This window comes from Rana temporaria, chromosome 2 (genome assembly GCF_905171775.1).
Source record: "Rana temporaria chromosome 2, aRanTem1.1, whole genome shotgun sequence".
Classification (NCBI taxonomy): Eukaryota; Metazoa; Chordata; class Amphibia; order Anura; family Ranidae; genus Rana; species Rana temporaria.
In genome coordinates this window covers 273250179-273269842 of record NC_053490.1, presented here as the reverse complement: position 1 = coordinate 273269842, position 19664 = coordinate 273250179, and the positions used below count along the sequence as shown (strand labels likewise).

The window sequence follows — 19664 nt, the reverse complement described above, 5'->3', positions numbered from 1 at the left end:
GATGGTGAGATGTGGGATCAGTGTACACAGATGGAATATTACACACACACTCCTATAGATCTCCGTGTACATGTAATGATGGTGAGATGTGGGATCAGTGTACACAGATGGAATATTACACACACACTCCTATAGATCTCCGTGTACATGTATACACACACAGCGAGCTATCGCACTGAACATGTATATTCTACCAAATTCCTGCCCCCCTCCCCAGGCGCGGCCCCTTTAAGACAGTCTCAGCCCTCGGGCGTCATCACGTGACCGGCCTTTGTCCGGACATTCGGGTGACGGAAGCTACACCGGAGAAACCAAAAGCGGGCGAGAAGTGGCGCCGAAACGGGCGAGCACCCGAAAAAAATAAGTGGTGTGTTGGGTGAGTGGGTACGGGCGCCGCCAGGGCAGGAAACGACGTTGTCAGCGGAAGGAAGGGTGTACCGCCCGAGAGAGGTGACCCGGGATCGGGTGTGACAAGCGGGGGTCGCCATGCTCCTGCTGACACAGATAGCGGAGATGGCGGGGAGTATCCAGCTGAGGACACATAACGGATATGATGGCTAGGTGTATGGGGCGGCTCTTCGTTCCCGGGTCACCGAGCGTTGGGACTGTAGCGGGTCACATAAGGCTGCTGCTGTGCGGTACGAAGATTCTCCTCGGCTGTTGTTTTACGTCAGTGAAGCGGCACCGAATCTCCCGGTACGGGTGTGGAGGATGATAGACAGCGCTGGCCACCAATCACAGGCGCACGGTGCCAAATATCCCTCCACTCACTGAGTGACAGGTAGCGGGACGAGTAGCGCGCGTCCGACTTAGTCCCGCCTTTACCGGCGAGGAAGTCTTCCAATAGGGACGCGTGTTGTAGGGAAGGCTCTACTTTGATAGACATCTGGAAGGACCAATCAGGAAATTCTCCGACTGACAGCTACGCAGTGACAGTGATGGTGCTGTACCTTTTTTGGAAGCTGGCAGTGGTTAGGCTGACATGGGTATCTGCTGGCTTCACTGTTTGACAGAAGCCTGTATAGTGAGAGCTATTGATTGCCAGAGCTTAACTTTTTATTATGTTGATGTAAAGGCTGAAATTCAATGCTTTGCAGGTAATACATAACCAACTCCATACTCTGTGGTACAGAAAGCTCCAAGGCCAGAGTCCAGACCAATTGAAGCTCATTCACACAGTCATACAACGCCCAGATCACAGCCAGGGGATCGCTATTCGCTGCAGTTACTCAGCTTATGCAGACCAATGACAGGCTGATGGCATCCACAGATGGCAACATCCGCTCTGGATGAAGTCTGCATGCAGGGCCTCTCATCTGTCCCTTCCTGTGTAAAATCTGTTTGACAGATTACATGCGGACAATGTCAGCTAGGGTTGCCGCCTGTCCAGGATTCACCCGGACAGTTCGGGTTTTGAATCATGTGTCTGGGTTTCAGTCTGCCTGAAACCCAGATACGTCCTTCAGACCGATCTGTGGCTCCCCAAGTAACTGAGATAGCCACATACAAATCTGTTGCCATTCGAGAGCTGCGGGTGGCTGTCTTGGGGCAGGTTTGGTATCACTCGGGAAGGGGGGGGGGCGTGATGATGTCAGCAAGAGTAATTTGGCCACATCCACTATTCACCACAGCGTGCCCCATGATTACTCTCCTTGGGGCTCAGTCGCTTGTAGACCAGTCTTTCAAGAAGTTTGGAGGAGAAGGCAAGTAAGGAGATGGGGAGTAGGTTGTTAAGGGTATTCTCATTCAGTGAGAATGGGAATGGGTCATGTTTAGCAGGCGGTTATGTCTGCTGAATGCAAAAGCAGGAATAATTTTTTCTGCACCACAATGCAAAGCATCATGGCCGCAGCATACGTGCACCCCCTTCCTCTCCGCTGCCCTTGCGGCTTCAGGCTGGGCTCACAGCAGAGGTCCAGCGCATCCCCGTTCACCATTTCAGTTCTGATTTCAGCCCGAATTTTGGGCTGAATTCGGACCTGAAATGGACCAGAAGATGCACAGGACTCCTGTGCAGTTCGCTCTGGAGCCTCTCTGGAGATGTGTGAACCGGCTCTATTGAGAGCCGGTCACAATCTCCTGAAATGCGAATTCGATGCGGAGAAACCCGCATTCAATTCGTACTAGTGTGAACCTAGCCTAAAGTGGTTGTAAACCATTCTATATACCTGTTGAAGAGCCTATCCTCAGGTGATATACAAAGATTAAACAAATATTCTCGCATAAGTTGTACCTGTTTTTCTGTAGGTTTGATCTGCAACTGCCATGGTGCTGCACATGTGATCGGTTATGACACCAGCGATTTGAAGGTTTGACAGTTTGGTTAAAGGGGTTGTAAAGGTTTGTTTTTTATTTTCTAAATAGGTTCCTTTAAGCTAGTGCATTGTTGGTTCAACTTACCTTTTCCTTCGATTTCCCTTCTAAATGTTTTTTTTTCTTTGTCTGAATTTCTCACTTCCTGTTTCTCCTCAGTAAGGTGTTCTGGCTGACTAACCCCCATGGATAATGGGGGCAAGTTTACTGAGGAGAAACAGGAAGTGAGAAATTCAGACAAAGGAAAAAAACATTTAGAAGGGAAATTGAAGGAAAAGGTAAGTGAACCAACAATGCACTAGCTTAAAGGAACCTATTTAGAAAATAAAAAACAAACCTTTACAACCCCTTTAAGGACACAAGCAAATGTGAAGGTTAGCAATCCCGGCATTCCAGGAATGTAACTTGTTTTTATTTTTTATTATTGCTGCTTTAGGGCTCTGGGCCCTTAAACAGCAGCCTCCAGCAAGAAGAAACAGATGCAATACTGGAGGCAATTTACAGCAACATTTGGAGCATAATTATTAACGTGGAACATATATTTCTTGCTAAACATTATTTTTTATCAAATTATTGTTGGTAAAGTTCCACTTTAATAAATACTGAAGCAGAATAGTCTGAAAACAAGTCATTTCTGAAAGAATTGGTAACTAGCAGTCTGATCTTTCTTTCCCTTCCCATTTGCACAGCCTTCATGCACACAGCCATACAGCTTGCAGAGCAGGTGGGGGACCCGAGAAGAGGATCAGGGCTGCTCTGTGCAAAACCATTGCACAGGGCAGGTAAGTATAACAATTTTTTTACCTAAAAAAACTGTGCCTTTACAATCAATTTACAGCGATTTAACAGTTTCAAAAAACAGTTACGTTCCAGGCACATACAGAGAATGTAACTGTCCCATTGGTTGTGCTGTCAACCAAACTGTCAAACTATCCAATGGCTGGTGTCATAACTGATCACATGCACAGCACCATGGCAATTGCAGATCAAACAGAGGCCAAAATGGCAGCTTCCTTGGCTGAAAATGAAAAAAGGGTTTAGTTTGGCTTCAAAGCGGGGGTTCACCTGAATTTTTTTTAAAAGGCCAGCAGCTACAAATACAGCAGCTTACCTCGGCTCTCGGTTTCCCCCGCCGCCATCCTAGGTAAGGGAAGCGCTGCGGCTTCACTGCCGGTTCCCTACTGTGCATGCGCGAGTCACGCTGTGCAGTTCCCACTGGTCCCCGTTGTATTCTGGGAGCCGAGTGTTTCCCAGAGCACAACGGGGGGGGGACGGGGACGCGGAGGGGCCGGACTCTCGCAGGAATCTATACCCGAAAGTGGTGCAAATACCTGTTTTATACAGGTATCTGCACCCCCTCCCCCCTGAAAGGTGTCAAATGTGACACTGGAGGGGGGAGGGTTCCGAAAAGCAGAGGTTCACTTTTGGGTGAACCTCCGCTTTAAGGTCAGCAGGGAAAGAGGGAAATGGGTTAGCAGTGGCGGTGCATCCATAGTGGACGTAGGAGCGCCCCCCTCTTTCCTGCACCCACTCGCTCAACAATACATAGACTCATGTATTATCGCCGCCCACTATTAAGGTGGCCGGCCCCCTGTTGAGAGCCGGCCATCTGAATAACAGCGGTGGGTGTGTTTTAGAAGTGTCTATCAGAGCCAGCAGCTCCGATGGGCTTCCCGATTACAGCCTGTGGGCTCTATTCGGCTTCCAAATGGTTAACCAAGGGACTCACAGGGTGTTGACGCCTGGTTAACACTGACACACGTCTCAGCCAATCAGGTTCACCGGGTCTGGTTACCGGTCACCTGATTGGCTGAAGCGAGATCGAGGGCGGGAGAAGACATCCAGGGATCGTGGAGGGAGGATGGCTGACCCGAGAAAGGTAAGTGCCGGCAGGGGGACAATCTGGCGGCATTTTAAGGGGCAACCTGGGGGCATTTAACGGGGCACAGTGGTGACAATTGATTTGATGGCACAGTGGCGACAATTGATGGCACAGTGGCTGCATTTGATGGCACAGTGGCAACAATTGATGGGCACAGTGAGGCTGCAATTGATGTTTTTTTTTTCCGTTTGTTTGCGCTCCCCCAAAAATTTTAAGCACCAGCTGCCACTGTGGGTTAGTATACATTGAAATCATATTTGCCCTTAGGGCTCATTCAGACATGCAGCCATGGTACTACCCCTCGACTGTCAACCTTAACAAGGAAATGCAACTGTTCAGGCCTGTACACATGCTGCTTGAAAAATGAACCCCTCCTTCCATGTTCTGTGGGCAGTACCATCTCTGACTGCATCTCATTTACGTGAATGGGTCTACGTCGCAACTGTGTGCAATACAAGAGGTTGCAGCCTGGTGGGTCGGCATTTTCAAGGTTAAAACTGGCAGTAAGGAGACATATTGCCTCCTCACTGCCTGTCAAATGCCCTCTGAAAGGTGATCTACTACGGATAACTTTTCAGAAGGGCAGCAAGGGTTGCTGCACATCAGTATGAGTCCTTAAAGGGCATCCTTTTGTTTATGTTTAGAAGGAAAACATTACTGTGTGACTGCAGATTTCATAGGGAGAACAATTTAAATGTAAAATAGCTACTGAATATCTTTAGTCTTAAAGTGGAATTAATCCAAGGAAGCTTCCATCTTAGCCTCTGTTTGATCTGCAGTTGATATGGATATGTGATGGCTTAACCAATCTGTTAAGAGCACAAACATGTGGTAGTAAAGGCATAAACAAAAATATGGTGTCCCTGCAAATTAATGGCATAATGTGCTAGTATGCGTCACATACTAGCACATTATGACAGACTTGCCTGAAAACAAAGCCCTCCAGCAGTGCCTTATCACCACTGACAGGGCTTCCATCTTCACACAGTCTTCCTTTCAGAGCCACAATGGCAGATCACGCATGATTCACATGATTGTGCTGTGTTAACGCACAATATGGCACTCAGTAAGCAGCCCAGTGGTACCGGCTGCAAAACTGCAAAAAAATTGAATATCTCCTGAACAGCATGTTTTTAGGAGATATTACTTTTACCTACAGGTAAGCTTTTACCGACAGGTAAGCTTACCGGTCGGTAAAAGTCACAAATGCCTTTATTGTAACTGTTTTTTTGGAAACTGTTAATTAGATGGGTTTAGTTTGCATGAAAATGAAAGCATTGTGTCGCAGGGTGTTGAAGTGTGAACCAGTCTTAATACATCATGTGGGTAAAGACTGGTATGCAATCACATGCTCTTACTTTTTTATGTGCATTTTCATGCATGTGTTTTTTTGTTTTGTTTTTTTACATATCCAATTTAAATGCGTTTTATTTTCATGTGAATTTCCAAAAAGCCAGGAAGCTGTGACTGTATAGGCCAAACGTGCCAATCCTTTTTTTGCTCTTTACTTCCTGCTGCATTGGTTTATTGTGTGTTTTTTCTAGGTTAACTGCTTTTATATGTGGAGCAGTGCATTCTTGTGGAGAGCTGCGTTTTTCTTCTGCTCAAAAACGAAGCTTTCCACACAGGTTTGAACCTGCAAATGTTGTTTATTTAAATTATTTTAACTTCAACAGTCCAAAGATTTTAAGTCAGCAACTATAAATACTGTAGCTGCTGACTTTTATTATTAGGACACTTGCCTTCCCAGGGTTTCCGCAATGTCGGCACCCCAGCCGATTTTTCAATTGACTCTCGGGTGCTGCCGCCGCCATTCCTTCACTACTGCGAACTTCCGGGCAATCTCGCGGCAGCCAGGTCACCCGGAAGTAGGGACGAGTACCTGTCAAAAACAGGTACCCGCTCCTCCCTCCCCCCAAAAGGTGACAAATATGGCAGCGGAGGGGGGGAGGAAGCAAACAAGCAGAGCTTCCCCTTTTGGGTGGAGCCCCGCTTTAAGTACTTGATCTTGACCTGGTATCATCCTGAGCAGTCCATGTACAGCATAACTCACAGAAGGGGAGGGAGAAGCAAACCAATGAGCCAATCATTTGTGTTACAGTTCAGGGAAACAGCTGATAGGAGAAGAAAGAAGAGCTAATCGGTGTACTTCTTCTCCTTTTATTGTCCAGTCGCAAGGTGAGGAAAAGATGTGAAAGTGAAACTGCAGCAGAGGAAGAGAAGGTGCTGTTGGCAAAATCTCAGGACTGAATGGACAAATTAAATTTCTTTGGCAGGTAAACCAGCTTTTATAAATGTATTTCATCTGTATATTTAGTGGCTTACCTGCAGTTTCGCTTTGAATCCATAACACAACTTACTTTGTTAATCCGTTGTCTACCAGGGTACGGTTATAAACCTTGTGGTAAACTAGGTGTTTAACAGTGAGCAAAGGGATTTCAGATAAGTCATCTGGGGGTTCCCCAATCTCTTTATAAAAAGGACCTGTCACTTGCCCAATGCTGTCATATGAGGACTTGTTAGCCACTTTGTTTTTAGCAATAACGTTAAATAAAGATTTAAAAAAAGTGTAAAATATGAAATAATGTAAAAAATATATAAAAATACGAAATATATTTTTAAAAGCACCCCAGTTCAAACGTGCAGCATAATGCAAGCATGTATATGTAGACATAAATTGTGCAATACATGGGAGATCTTGTCATGAACGTCGGAGTGAGAGCTACAATTCTAGTACCAAAATTTATGGCTATTGCTAAACTGATAATCTGTACAGTCTAAGTGTTGCTTATGGAGTAACATTTATTTGTAATTTCACACAAATTTAAGGCCCCTTTTACACAATGCGGATGTTTCCGAGCAGAGTTTGCCAGCTCAGCAGGGAATCTCTCCACTGATCCCCGCTGAGCAGGCAGGTGACCGCTCCTCCTCTATGGAGTAGTCAGATGGAAATAGACTGCCTGTCCATTTCCATCTGATTGTCATCCGATCCAACAAGCTGGACAGATGGCGAACGTATCGCCATACGTCTGGTTTTAGTGGATTTTGTCGGATCGGATACCAGGCGGGTGTCAGCGGACATGTGTCGCCCGCCTCCCCATAGAGAACAATAGGTGCGCTGTCGTACAACACTGTACTCAAATAGAATTTATGTAATTAATTCCCACAAATGGAGCTTTCTTTTAGTGGTATTTGATCACTACTGCGTTTTAATTTTTTTGCGCTATAAACAAAAAAAAATACTGACAATTTTGAAAAAAAAAACATTTTTATTACTTTCTCCTATAAAACATATCCAATAAAATAAAAAATAAAAACATTTCTTCATATATTTGGGCCAATAAGTGTTCTGCTACATGTTTTGGTAAAAAAATAAAAATCCCAATATATGTACTGTATAATATATATTTATGGAATTTTCATTATACATATATATATATATATATATATATATATATATAAATAACCCCCTTATTTACGAAAGGCAAATCCACTTTGCACTACAGTGACTGCACGTCCAAGTGCACTTTCAAATGCACTTTGCACTTGTGCAAAGTGGATTTGCCTTTCGTAAATAACCCCCTATCTGTTGCAGTGGACTAACATGCTTTGCAGTATCCTGCACAAAATGCACCTTTTTTGGTATTAACCTGTGCTGCGTTACCACTGGGCTGCTTACTTACTGAGTGCCATATTGTGCGTTAACGCAGCACAATCACGTGAATGCGACCTAAGACATGTTACTTGCTAAACATCACAATGGGGGTTATTTACGAAAGGCAAATCCACTTTGCACTACTAGTGCAAAGTGCACTTGGAAGTGCAGTCGCTGTAGATCTGAGGGGTAGATCTGAAACGAGGGGAAGCTCTGCTGATTTTATCATCCAATCATGTGCAAGCTAAAAATGTTTTTTTATTTTCCTTGCATGTCCCCCTCAGATCTACAGATCAGATCTACAGATCTACAGCGACTGCATTTTCAGTGCAATTTAAAGTGCACTTGTGCCTTTCGTAAATAACCCCCAATGTGTTTCTTTATATTTTCTAAAAATGTAAAGTTCTATTTTTTCCTTGTGATCCATTTACTAATTCTTTACTTCTGTTCTTCTGTCAGTGCCCTCCAAAGGATGGATTTTTCTTCACATCATACTCGTCTTCTGCAGCAGTTGGATGAGCAAAGAAAAAGGGACTTGTTTTGTGACTGTCACATCACAGTAGAAGGGCAGACATTTAAAGCTCATCGTAATGTTCTGTTCGCAAGCAGCGGATACTTCAAAATGCTACTGTCCCAAAGTTGCAAGGATGTCAGCAAACCCACAACTGCCACTTTTGACGTATTTTCTGCTGACACTTTCACTGCCATCCTGGATTATGTGTATTCTGGCAAATTGCCTCTGTCTGGGCAGAACGTCATCGAGGTCATGTCAGCAGCTAGTTACTTGCAGATGACTGATGTTATCAGTGTATGTAAGATGTTTATTAAATCATCACTAGACATTAATGAAAAAGACAGAGATGGCTTCTTTAGCCTGTCTGACAAAGACAATGGCAGCAATGGCACTGGACTGTATGCGGCAGGATGGAGGACAGAATACAGTCCAACGCACATTCATGAAGCTGCAGAGCACAGTGGCTTTATTGCAGGATACAATTACCCTCCTCCTATCACTTCACGGTTACAACGGCCTTTTACTAAACATTCACGCAAACCAGAGCATGTTCGCAAGCACCGCAGACGCTTGATGCCAGAGCCCCTAACATCTGCATGTCTAACATCGGTGCCACTAGGTGATCTTGTGGGTGGCACTGCTGAATGCATTGTTCATGAAGATGAGAGCACACTTCAGGAAGAAGATTCACAACCACCTGAAGATATGGTGTGCCCTAAAGTTGAAGAAGAGGAAGAAGGTGATACAGCACAAAGCTGGCCGGAATCACCCCAGCATGGAGAATCTGGGGACCAGGACGGCATACCACGGGTTTCAAAGGCAGATGAACTGTACAAAGCAATGCCAACCATCTTGGGTGTCATGTCTGGTTGGAGTGAAGGTGAGATAAGAATATCCCTAAAGCTACAAAGTTTAATTTACATGGCTATTTAAAAAATTTGATTTTTGCCTTTTTCTGTCTCTTAAAGAGAACCTGTCACCAGACCATTTATTTCAACAACAAAAAATTTCCAGGATTAGCTAAGATTTTTACTGTATGTGTAATTAATGCACATTTTTTTACCTGATAAAATCTCCTTTGTGTAGCCATCCAAAAGCCCTAAGACTGCTTCTGTTTTGATGTATTAATCATATATATGTATATATATACATACACACACACACACACACAGTACAGACCAAAAGTTTGGACACACCTTCTCATTCAAAGAGTTTTCTTTATTTTCATGACTATGAAAATTGTAGATTCACACTGAAGGCATCAAAACTATGAATGAACACATGTGGAATTATACATAACAAAAAAGTGTGAAACAACTGAAAATATATTTCATATTCTAGGTTCTTCAAAGTAGCCAGTAGCCAGCTTTTGCAGCAGACACATCTCTAGAACTGGTAAGAGGAGACTGTGTGAATCAGGCCTTCATGATAGAATATCTGCTAGGAAACCACTGCTAAAGAAAGGCAACAAGCAGAAGAGACTTGTTTGGGCTAAAGAACACAAGGAATGGACATTAGACCAGTGGAAATCTGTGCTTTGGTCTGATGAGTCCAAACTTCAGATCTTTGGTTCCAACCCCCTGTGTCTTTGTGCGAGGCAGAAAAGGTGAACGGATGGACTCTACATGCCTGGTTCCCACCGTGAAGCATGGAGGAGGAGGTGTGATGGTGTGCGGGTGCTTTGCTGGTGACACTGTTGGGGATTTAATCAAAATTGAAGGCATACTGAACCAGCATGGCTACCACAGCATCTTGCAGCGACATGCTATTCCATCCGGTTTGCGTTTAGTTGGACCATCATTTATTTTTCAACAGGGCAATGACCCCAAACACACCTCCAGGCTGTGTAAGGGCTATTTGACCAAGAAGGAGAGTGATGGGGTGCTGCACCAGGTGACTACCTCTTGAAGCTCATCAAGAGAATGCCAAGAGTGTGAAAAGCAGTAATCAAAGCAAAAGGTGGCTACTTTGAAGAACCTAGAATATGAAATATATTTTCAGTTGTTTCACACTTTTTTGTTATGTATCCACATGTGTTAATTCATAGTTTTCATGCCTTCAGTGTGAATCTACAATTTTCATAGTCATGAAAATAAAGAAAATTCTTTGAATGAGAAGGTGTGTCCAAACTTTTGGTCTGTACTGTATATATAGAGGTCAACCGATATGGGTTTTTCTCTGGCCAATGCCGATATTTAGAAATGGCGGCGGCCGATAGCCGAAATATGATGCTGATTTTTTTTTTTTATGGGCCGATATGTTTGGCCGATTTTCCCCCCTTCATCTCATAAAATCTAACAGTTAGACCCCTTTCACACTGGGGCGTTTTTCAGGCGCTTTTGGGCTAAAAATAGTGCCTGTAAAGTGCCTGCAAAACTGCTCCCCTGCAGTCTCAGTGTGAAAGCCTGAGTGCTTTCACACTGAGGCGGTGCGCTGGCAGGACATTAAAAAAAAGTCCTGCAAGCAGCATCTTTGGAGCGGTGTATACTGCTTCTCCACCACTCCTGCCCATTGAGATGAACGGGCACCGCTGCCAAAGCGCTTCTTCAGTAGCGCTACATGGGAGCATTTAACCCCTTCATTGACCGTTAGCTGGGATATAAGCACCCCGCTAGCAGCCAAATAGCGCCACTGGAATGATGGTCCAGTGTGAAAGCAGCGGAGTTCTGCAGAAAAAAAATTAAAAGTCAGCAGCTACAAATACTGCAGCTGTTGACTTTTAATATATGGACACTTACCTGTCCTGGGTGCCCGCAATGCTGGCACCCGAAGCCGATCTCTCCCTCGGTTGCTGCCGCCACCATGTTCGATAAGGGAATCAGGAAGTGAAGCCTTGCGGCTTCACTTCCTGGTTCCCTACTGTGCATGCGCGAGTCGCGCTGCGCGATCCCACTGGTCCCTGCTGTCTTCTGGGACCAGTGCGTCTCCCAGAAGAAAGCTGGGGGCGGAGTAGGCGCCAGATGTGGTGTAGGTCACCACAGTCACTGCGGTGATCTATGCCCGGAAGAGGGAGCAAATACCTGGGATTACGCAGGTATCTGCTCCCCCCTGAAAGGTACCAAATGTGACACCGAAGGGGGGGGGGGGGGATTCGGAAAAGCGGAAGTTCCATTATTACTCTAAGTAATACAATTTCTTAAATTTAAACATTTATTTTAAACACAACAAGCCTCCAATCAGTGCACTTGTATGTATAATTTTCTTGTATGTATAATTTAGAAAAAAAAATAAATATATATATATATATATATATATATATATATATATATATATATATATATATATATATATATATACAGTGCCTTGCGAATGTATTTGCCCCCCCCCCCCCTTGAACTTTGCAACCTTTTGCCACATTTCAGGCTTCAAACATAAAGATACAAAAATGTAATTTTTTTTTGAAGAATCAACAAGTGGGACACAATCATGAAGTGGAACGAAATTTATTGGATATTTCAAACTTTAAAAAAAAAAAAAAAAAGAAATGAAAAATTATTCAGCCCCTTTACTTTCAGTGCAGCAAACTCTCTACAGAAGTTCAGTGAGGATCTCTGAATGATCCAATGTTGACCTAAATGACTAATGATGATAAATAGAATCCACCTGTGTGTAATCAAGTCTCCGTATAAATGCACCTGCACTGTGATAGTCTCAGAGGTCCGTTTAAAGCGCAGAGAGCATCATGAAGAACAAGGAATACACCAGGCAGGTCCGAGATACTGTTGTGGAGAAGTTTAAAGCCAGATTTGGATACAAAAAGATTTCCCAAGCTTTAAACATCCCAAGGAGCACTGTGCAAGCGATAATATTGAAATGGAAGGAGTATCAGACCACTGAAAATCTACGAAGACCTGGCCGTCCCTCTAAACTTTCAGCTCATACAAGGAGAAGACTGATCAGAGATGCAACAAAGAGGCCCATGATCACTCTGGATGAACTGCAGAGATCTACAGCTGAGGTGGGAGACTCTGTCCATAGGACAACTATCAGTCGTATACTGCACAAATCTGGCCTTTATGGAAGAGTGGCAAGAAGAAAGCCATTTCTTAAAGATATCCATAAAAAGTGTAGTTTAAAGTTTGCCACAAGCCACCTGGGAGACACACCAAACATGTGGAAGAAGGTGCTCTGGTCAGATGAAACCAAAATCAAACTTTTTGGCAACAATGCAAAACGTTATGTTTGGCGTAAAAGCAACACAGCTCATCACCCTGAACACACCATCCCCACTGTCAAACATGGTGGCGGCAGCATCATGGTTTGGGCCTGCTTTTCTTCAGCAAGGACAGGGAAGATGGTTAAAATTGATGGGAAGATGGATGGAGCCAAATACAGGACCATTCTGGAAGAAAACCTGATGGAGTCTGCAAAAGACCTGAGACTGGGACGGAGATTTGTCTTCCAACAAGACAATGATCCAAAACATAAAGCAAAATCTACAATGGAATGGTTCACAAATAAACATATCAAGGTGTTAGAATGGCCAAGTCAAAGTCCAGACCTGAATCCAATCGAGAATCTGTGGAAAGAACTGAAAACTGCTGTTCACAAACGCTCTCCATCCAACCTCACTGAGCTCGAGCGGTTTTGCAAGGAGGAATGGGCAAAAAGTCTCTCGATGTGCAAAACTGATAGAGACATACCCCAAGCGACTTACAGCTGCAATCGCAGCAAAAGGTGGCGCTACAAAGTATTCACTTAAGGGGGCTGAATAATTTTGCACGCCCAATTTTTCATTTTTTTTTTTTTTAAAGTTTGAAATATCCAATACATTTCGTTCCACTTCATGATTGTGTCCCACTTGTTGTTGATTCTTCAAAAAAATTACAGTTTTATATCTTTATGTTTGAAGCCTGAAATGTGGCAAAAGGTTGCAAAGTTCAAGGGGGCCGAATACTTTCGCAAGGCACTGTATGTATATGTGTGCGTATATATATATATATATATATATATATATATATATATATATATATATATATATATATATAGTGATGAAAATAAGTATTTGAACATCCTGCTATTTTGCAAGTTCTCCCACTTGGAAATCATGGAGGGGTCTGAAATTGTTATCGTAGGTGCATGTCCACTGTGAGAGACATAATCAAAAAAAAAAAATCCAGAAATCACAATGTATGATTTTTTTAACTATTTATTTGTATGATACAGCTGCAAATAAGTATTTGAACACCTGAGAAAAACAATGTTAATATTTGGTACATTAGCCTTTGTTTGCAATTACAGAGGTCAAACGTTTCTTGTAGTTTTTCACCAGCTTTGCACACACTGGAGGAGGGATTTTGGCCCACTCCTCCACACAGATCTTCTCTAGATCAGTCAGGTTTCTGGGCTGTCTCTGAGAAACACAGAGTTTGAGCTCCCTCCAAAGATTCTCTATTGGGTTTAGGTCTGGAGACTGGCTAGGCCACGCCAGAACCTTGATATGCTTCTTACAGAGCCACTCCTTGGTTATCCTGGCTGTGTGCTTTGGGTCATTGTCATGTTGGAAGACCCAGCCTCGACCCATCTTCAAAGCTCTAACTGAGGGAAGGAGGTTGTTGCCCAAAATCTCGCAATACATGGCCCCGGTCATCCTCTCCTTAATACAGTGCAGTCGCCCTGTCCCATGTGCAGAAAAACACCCCCAAAGCATGATGCTACCACCCCCATGCTTCACAGTAGGGATGGTGTTCTTGGGATGGTACTCATCATTCTTCTTCCTCCAAACACGGTTAGTGGAATTATGACCAAAAAGTTCTATTTTGGTCTCATCTGACCACATGACTTTCTCCCATGACTCCTCTGGATCATCCAAATGGTCATTGGCAAACTTAAGACGGGCCTTGACATGCGCTGGTTTTAGCAGGGGAACCTTCCGTGCCATGCATGATTTCAAACCATGACGTCTTAGTGTATTACCAACAGTAACCTTGGAAACGGTGGTCCCAGCTCTTTTCAGGTCATTGACCAGCTCCTCCTGTGTAGTCCTGGGCTGATTTCTCACCTTTCTTAGGATCATTGAGACCCCACGAGGTGAGATTTTGCATGGAGCCCCAGTCCGAGGGAGATTGACAGTCATGTTTAGCTTCTTCCATTTTCTAATGATTGCTCCAACAGTGGACCTTTTTTCACCAAGCTGCTTGGCAATTTCCCCGTAGCCCTTTCCAGCCTTGTGGAGGTGTACAATTTTGTCTCTAGTGTCTTTGGACAGCTCTTTGGTCTTGGCCATGTTAGTAGTTGGATTCTTACTGATTGTATGGGGTGGACAGGTGTCTTTATGCAGCTAATGACCTCAAACAGGTGCATCTAATTTAGGATAATAAATGGAGTGGAGGTGGACATTTTAAAGGCAGACTAACAGGTCTTTGAGGGTCAGAATTCTAGCTGATAGACAGGTGTTCAAATACTTATTTGCAGCTGTATCATACAAATAAATAGTTAAAAAATCATAAATTGTGATTTCTGGAATTTTTTTTTTTTGATTATGTCTCTCACAGTGGACATGCACCTACGATGACAATTTCAGACCCCTCCATGATTTCCAAGTGGGAGAACTTGCAAAATAGCAGGGTGTTCAAATACTTATTTTCCTCACTGTGTGTGTATATATATATACACATACACACACAGAAAAACAGTTACGGTAATCAAAACTTTTGGACGAAAAAAAAATATGGGCTAACTTTACTGTTTATTTATTTTATTTTATTTTTTTTCGTTAAAGCATATTTTTTCCAAAAAAATTGAGTTTGAAAGACCGCTGCGCAAATACCGTGTGACATAAAATATTGCAGCAATCGCTATTTTATTTCCTAGGCTCTCTGCTAAAAAAAATATATAATGTTTGGGGGTTCCAAGTGATTTTCTAGCAGAAAACACACTATTTTTGATTGTAAGCAACAAGTGTCAAAAAAGATTTAGCCTTTAAATGCAAAGCATCATCTGAATGGATCCCATGCTGAGTGGCTGACCTCCTGTATTCAGAATGCCAGTTGCTCAGCATTGGACCTGGAAACCAGCTTCCAGAGTCATCGGTCAGGTATGGTGTGTGTATAGGTGGATAATTGTGGGCTGGTCAAGTGTAGCAGTGATCCTTTCCTCTGTAAAAATCTACCATGTCTAATATTCATCTTTAACAACCAACACAAACTTTTTGATTTCTTGCACTATTACAGGAAAAGTGTAAATTCTTACGCATTGTCCATACATTAACATTATTTCTATTTTTATAGATGACTTAAGTCCTGTAAGATTTAAATGTCCCTTCTGTACACATACTGTAAAGCGCAAAGCTGATCTTAAACGTCATCTGCGTTGTCACACTGGAGAGCGCCCTTATCCATGTGAAGCATGCGGGAAAAGGTTCACACGGCTGGAGCATCTGCGCAACCATTTCCAAACTGTATGTACTCAATGTTAACCAAATTACTTGTTTTTGTTTAGCATGTTTTACTGAACACTCGCATACCTTTAGGTAAACTCAAAAAACAGACCACATGAACATTACTTTCCTGGTGCCTCCATGGCAGCATACACATGGTTGGTTGCTCTGCCCCAACCAACCCACAGGACCACTTTAACTCTTTAAAAGAAAGTCAGTCCCTACGTCATTTCTATTTTCTGTCCTCAAGCCTGCAGGATCATGGATCACCTGTAAACAGCCCTACCACACCACTTAGTTGGTGCAACCATTAAAGGTTCATGCTCTCCTGTAGATGCAGTTCCAGGACTTGCATGAGTATGGGAGCCCGTTTTTCTGTGGATATTTTGGGGTGTTGGGAGCTTGGGGATTTTACACATTCCCCTGCAGCCCTTGGCCTAGTTTGTTGCTTCTCCTTCCTCCAGAGACGTTCAGCAAATGTTTCTCAGCCCTCGCATTGGATCAAGGTCGCTCCGTAAGTGCTCTGTGGCATCTTCCTTCCTGCCTCTCCTGCTTTGCAGTGGCGATTCACGTGTGCCTCCTAGCACAAATTGGTTAGGTTGGGGCGCCCACTGCAAAGACCAGTTGGTCCAGGGAATATGGCAGTTCAACACAGAAGGCATAGTGTCCAACATTTTGAAACTAAGGGTGGCATGGATGGCAATATCACGCTGGGCATCTCTTCTGAGAGGCAAGTCCATCTTGCTACAAATGGACAACAAAGTGACAGTGGCATACATCCAGAACCAAGGGGGGGTGCAGAGCAGGTCATTATCCAGTGAAGTGGCCCCGATTTTATCTTGGGCCGAGATGAATCTCAGAGCATCTTATATCCCAGCTTTTAAAAATCAACTGGCGGATCAACCTATCAAGACAGTTCACCAACAACAATGAATGGTCTTTGGACCAGAACGTTTTCTGGTGAAATTGCCACCAATGGGGTAGGCCTCAAATAGATCTTTTTGCGTCACCACTCAACACCAAAACACCTTTATTCTTCATGAGATACCCTGCCCGGAAATCAGCTGGGGTGGATTTAGATGGGATATGCAGGCGGTATTGCCGCGGTTTCCCATTGTTTTCAATGGGAAGGAGCGGTATACATGCCGCTCCTCTCACCGCTCCAAAGATGCTGCTGACAGGAGATTTTTTTGTCTCCCGCCAGCGCATCGCCTCAGTGTGAAAGCCTGCAGTGAAGGAGTTTTTCAGGCGGGATAGCAGCGCTATTTTTAGCGCTGTACCGCCTGAAAAACTCCTCAATGTGAAAGGGGCCTAACAGAGGAACAAGTATCCATTCTGGCAGTAATCCCTTACTGGCCGAGAAGACCTTTGGTTCACACTCCTGACCAAGCTCTCTGTGTAATCCCTTAGTCTTTCCGAACACATGCAACCTTCTATCTCAGGGGAACGTCTTCCATCCACATCCAGAAATCCTGGATGTGAGGGCTTGGAAATTGAGTGGAAGAGGCTGGAAAAGTTAGGATGCTCCCACAAAGTAATCCAGACGCTGCTTCAGGCCAGAAAGTCATACACCTACTACGAAATATGGCAAAATTTCTCAATTTGCACAAACTAACCTGTTCAACTCATTAAAACCAGATGTTCGCTATATTCTCCTGTTTCTGCAAAGGGGGTTGGATTTAGGTCTGGGGCTTAGTACCCTTAAGGTACAGGTCTTGACCTTATCGGCTCTAACAGAAGGGCTCTGAACCCTATGATGGAGCATATTCAGAGGGCAGTTCTAAGGTTAAGACCCCCGAGGAAGAATCTATATCCGAAGTGGGATTTGCCTTTGGTTCTCAATACCCTTACAGCTCCTCCATTAGCACCCACTGAAGAATGTTCTCTAGAAAATTATTACTTTTAAAGCAGCCTTTCAAATTGCCACCGCCTCTTGTCATAGTTTTGGAAATCCAAGCCTTGGGAGCTCAAGACCCCTACATTATGTTCTTCCCGGACAGGGTGGTCCTACAACCGATGCCCCCAGTTTTGAGAGACAGAGAATCTAATACAGAAATCGTATTAGGCTAGTGGTCTTCCAGTTCTGAAAACTATCAATGCTCACTCAAAGTGGGGAATGGCCTCTTCTTGGGTGGCTTTAGGGCGATTTTTTGGGGCTGACTCTTTCTTTTATAAAGTTAAAGTGGTCCTGTGGGTTGGTTGGGGGGCGGAGCAACCAACCATGTTTATGCCGCCATGGATAGGTATCGGGAAAGGTAAGTATTACATTTTCAGTTTTCTTGCAAGAGCCATAGGCATTTTCTGTTCTTGCTAAAAATACAACCAATGCAGCCACAAAAATAGAGAAACAGTAATTTGCAATACATCAAATTTTATGTTCTTGGGTTTAGATATACTTTAATATAAAAGAATGTTATTTTATATTTTTAGAGTATATACTGTCATTTTGTGTAGTGTTTATCATAAAGTATGGCTGTATGCATTTCCCTTTTTGTATTTCTTGCCCTTCTATATTTTATGGTATCAAATACAGAGAGTTATAGTTTACTAAAAGGAGCTTGTAATTTGTCTCATTCAATCTTCCTGCTTCATAGTTGATGATTTTTATTTTTTGTGAGTCCTAGTATAAAATGTGTATGGATGTCTTACTGCATATACTGAAGCTGAAAGTAGCTGTTATTGATACAGTATTTTTTTTTTTTTACCCTCCAGTATTGTTGTTTATTAAGATTCTATTTGTCAAAAGAGCTTATATGCTTTCATTGTTTTCTTCAAGAACACAGCTGAATGTATTACTTTAGCACTGTTTTATATTAAACATCCTTTCTTACCCAACACTTGACTTTCCTAGATACATGAAGCTGGTAAACTTATCTGCCGTCGCTGCAAGCTCCCGGTCACCGAGTTGACCGGGCGAGTAATTCAGGATGGGACAAGAAGATATCGTCTTTGTCACCCATGTCTATCAGAAGCTGGTTTGGATAGTGTCAGCTTTGATTTTGGGGATGATCAACCACTGGTGCTCCCACCTGAGAATGAGAGGGAGCAAGCCTGGAATTTCAAAGACGATGTGAAAGATGAAAATAGCAAAGATCGTCAAGAATCCGATCTGGTTATTCAGGAAGTAGAAGACAGCGAAGAGGAAGATGTAAAATCTCAAATAACATAAATGCTAGAAGTGGGGAGTGGACTTTGCTATTCTTTGTGTACAGAATATTTCTGGGAGTGAGATGGTGATATACTTAGTATAGTGGTTTTATCTATGTACACATTTGTTTTTATTGACATTTGTGCACCATCACACTTTATTTAGCAGCTGATATGTTGCCTTTTACTGAGTGACATTTCATTAGCTGTATCTGCATTCATATCAATCATGGCTGCTGTAGCACTTCATCTGTAAATATGTAACTTTTTATTTAGCTCTTGCATACTCTGAAACGTTTTCATGGCTGCAAGAAGCTGCCTTGCTGTAAAATACATATGTTCATATTTGAAGCTTTCCATATATTATGTGATGTTAAATATTTCTGAAAGTTTGTGTTATGAAGGACTATAAATTTTACATACATCCCGTGTATTGTAAATGCTAATCATTACCCTGCTAGCCTCTGCCAGCAATTAAATTGTTTTACTTCTTCATCAAACAACTAAACCAACTGAATTACCATTGAGCTTTTTTTAAAAACAAGATACCTAGACCTACAGTACCTTGGAAAAGTATTCACACCCCTTGAAATTTTCTACATGTTGTCATGTTGCAACCAAAAACGTGATAGAGTGGCACATAATTGTGAAGTGGAAGAAAAATGATAAATGTTTTTCAAGATATTTTACAAAAAAAATATCTGAAAAGTGTGTTGTGCATTTGTATTTAGCCCCCCTGAGCCAATACTTTGTAGAACCACCTTTTTCTGCAAGT

At 43.0% G+C, this 19664-nt stretch overlaps 1 protein-coding gene across 8 annotated transcripts; it reads left to right on the top strand.

Moving 5' to 3' along the window:
• Positions 1-242: 242 nt before the first annotated feature.
• Positions 243-19401, top strand: ZBTB8A (zinc finger and BTB domain containing 8A). 8 transcript variants are annotated; one of them, XM_040337032.1, is made up of 6 exons: positions 243-367; positions 3003-3095; positions 6297-6471; positions 8310-9244; positions 15594-15763; positions 18594-19401. In XM_040337032.1, exons 3-6 carry the CDS (start codon positions 6446-6448, stop codon positions 18909-18911), a joined length of 1449 nt encoding a protein of 482 aa, XP_040192966.1. In that variant the 5' UTR covers positions 243-367; positions 3003-3095; positions 6297-6445; the 3' UTR covers positions 18912-19401. The 8 variants fall into 8 exon arrangements, with proteins under 8 accessions (XP_040192966.1, XP_040192964.1, XP_040192963.1 ...); XM_040337030.1 differs by having other exon boundaries at positions 243-376; positions 6367-6471; XM_040337029.1 differs by having other exon boundaries at positions 243-376.
• The last annotated feature ends 263 nt before the right edge of the window (positions 19402-19664 follow it).

Coding starts and splice junctions, on each gene's coding strand:
- ZBTB8A (XM_040337034.1), top strand. CDS start 6,446: ATGGACAAATTAAATTTCTTTGGCAG. Junction 9,245..15,593: donor CATGTCTGGTTGGAGTGAAG/GTGAGATAAGAA, acceptor CTATTTTTATAG/ATGACTTAAGTCCTGTAAGA. Junction 15,764..18,593: donor TGCGCAACCATTTCCAAACT/GTATGTACTCAA, acceptor TGACTTTCCTAG/ATACATGAAGCTGGTAAACT.